This window comes from Plectropomus leopardus, chromosome 21 (assembly GCF_008729295.1).
Source record: "Plectropomus leopardus isolate mb chromosome 21, YSFRI_Pleo_2.0, whole genome shotgun sequence".
NCBI classification, from domain to species: Eukaryota; Metazoa; Chordata; class Actinopteri; order Perciformes; family Serranidae; genus Plectropomus; species Plectropomus leopardus.
In genome coordinates this window covers 227,224-229,723 of record NC_056483.1, presented here as the reverse complement: position 1 = coordinate 229,723, position 2,500 = coordinate 227,224, and the positions used below count along the sequence as shown (strand labels likewise).

General features: G+C 45.0%; 1 protein-coding gene across 1 annotated transcript in view; it reads left to right on the top strand.

The window, feature by feature from the left end:
• Window positions 1–2,500, top strand: part of sugct (succinyl-CoA:glutarate-CoA transferase) — a 23,697-nt gene that overhangs the window by 9,843 nt on the left and 11,354 nt on the right. Inside the window, 1 exon segment of the mRNA XM_042510850.1 lies at window positions 685–780. Within this exon segment, the coding sequence (XP_042366784.1) occupies window positions 685–780 (96 nt within the window).

Sequence of the window (2,500 nt, the reverse complement as noted above, 5' to 3'; positions counted from 1 at the left end):
AGTTAGACTTTAAACGCAGAGGAACCTCAGTGTCTAAACAGAGCTCTGACTGACAGCGCCACCCAGCCGACCGTCCGTCTGTCTGCGCTCCGTCACGTCAGCGGCCTGAAAAACGTCCCCGCCACCTCTGATCTCCTGCCTTGTAATCAGACGTGTCTGCGTCTTCAGTTTCCTCAGAAAATGCTGAGAAATGGACATAAATGTGACTTTAAAGAGCCGTCCTCCACCGCAGGCGTCTCCTGCTCCAATAAAACACAAAAGTGCTGCATGATTCGCTTTAACACGATCTAAAACAAAAATCATAAATATGGAACATTTATTGCTGTGAAATAAAAACCATAATATCTCCAACATTCAGTATTTTTGCTGCTGAAAGCCAAGGCTTCTGTTTCCTTTAAAAATCACAGAAAAATGTGAAAGCAAAAAATAAATGAATCCTCAGCATTTTTTCTTTTAAAAATGTAAAATTTTCAAAGAAAAAAAGCCAACATCTTTTCTTTCAAAAAATCATCCAAAATTTAAAAAAAAAAAAGAAGAAGAAGCAGCTGAGCCGCAGCCGAGCCGCAGCCGAGCAGCAGCCGAGCCAACGTGACGACGGTCAGCAGCAGACCGATGACAGCTCAGACTCAACACCTCTCTGTCTCTGTCTCTGTCTCTGTCTCTGTCTCTGTCTCTGTCTCTCAGGTTTCCTGTCTCAGCCACATTGCTGCGAACTATCTGAACGCGGGGAAGGAGGCGAGGCGCTGGGGGACGGCCCACGAGAGCATCGTACCTTATCAGGTAATGTCCTTAGCGTCCCTCTTTTAAACGATGAAAAAAACAATATGGAGTATCGATGGTTATTTCAGAGACAGTTTGGTCTTGAAAATTAGTCTCAAAGTCCTGGAAAAGTCACTGAAATATATTAGTGAAAATCTGTATGAACCCTGTTTAAACTTTAATTTATTTAGGATTTCAGAATATTATTTAAAGGCCATATCGCCCTACTTTCTTGTATATATTAATTCTCAGCCCAACTCTAGGATTTTAGGACATTTCTGGGATTTTAGGACATTTCTGGGATTTTAGGACATTTCTGGGATTTTGGGACATTTCTGGACGTCCGTATCTGAAGTGTATTTCAGACTAAACTCGCTGTTCTTTGCGTTGGGAGCCACGTCAGAGTCTCAGTCTGCTTCACATTACTGACTGTGAGCCGGAGGGAGCAGAGATGTTATTATGGAGGTTCATGACTCACATGTGGACATTAAACCATCACACACACACACACACACACACACACACACACACACACACACTGTCAACCCCTCCTGATGTTTCGCTCCATCTGCTCGGCGTGAACGCGGCGGCTCGATTCTTGTGGTCGTCGTCTTTCTGCGTTATTGTCCGACACTCGGATCTAATCCTCGTGTGAACCTCCGTACCCACAATACCGCGCTGCCTCCCCCCCGCGGGCGCCGGAGATGAAAGCGGAAGCAGACGGGCCCTCGGCGGGTCGCGGCAGTTGAAACAACAGAATTATCGGTGTTTCGCGGTTGCGGCTGAGTGAGGAAGACATTAGAGCTGAAGAAGACATCCGTCCCCGCTCCGAAAGTTCACATCTGATTTCTGAGACGGGTCAATTCAGACCTGCCAAAACTGAGACATCCACCGTGTCCAAGCAGAGACGTATGAGACTCGCCGCAGGACGGAGGAAGAAGTTTAACCCGGACGCAAAAGTGACGGACGAGTTGATCCGTCTGCTGAGTTAACGAAGATCTGAGATCATTGAAGCAGAAACACGAGGACACGTTTCTCTGCAGCTGCGTCACGCCGCGATCCAAACGTCCACATCGACAGATGAGGACGGAGAGGAACATGAAAATAACAAAAATAAATTAAAGAGCAGGGAAAGTAAACCTGCTCAGTTTGGGGGCCACTTCTGCAAATGACAGGGGGCCCGGGGCCCATCACAGCGGCCCCACACACATTTCTGGGAATTTAGGACATTTTAGGACATATGTAGGATTGTAGGACGTTTCTAGCATTTAAGGACATTTCTAGAGGTTAGGAGGTTTCTGGGATTTTAGGACATTTCCAGGAATGTTGGAAGTTTTTGGGACTTTGGGATGTGTCCAAGACCTCAGGACATTTTAGCACATTTTTGGTTTTTTTGGACATTACTAGGACTTTCAGATGTTTCTAGGATTTTAAGGCTGTTTCTACAATTTTTGTACAGTTTCAGCCCCTTTAGGATGTGTTTTTAGGATAGATGTTAGGATGAGTCTGGGATTTTAGGACATTTACATGTTTCTAGGTTTCTAAAGTCTTTTCTACAATTCTTGGACATTCAGGATTTTAGGATGTTTCTCTGAGTTTCGGAAATTTTCTGGGATTTTATGACGTGTTTTTGGGACCTGTGTCGGGGTGTGGGGGCCCTGTTTTGATGAGTTTTATGTCTCTGACACCTTATGGACACTGAAAAGACAAAAAACAATTCCCAGAGTCAATCACTTTATTT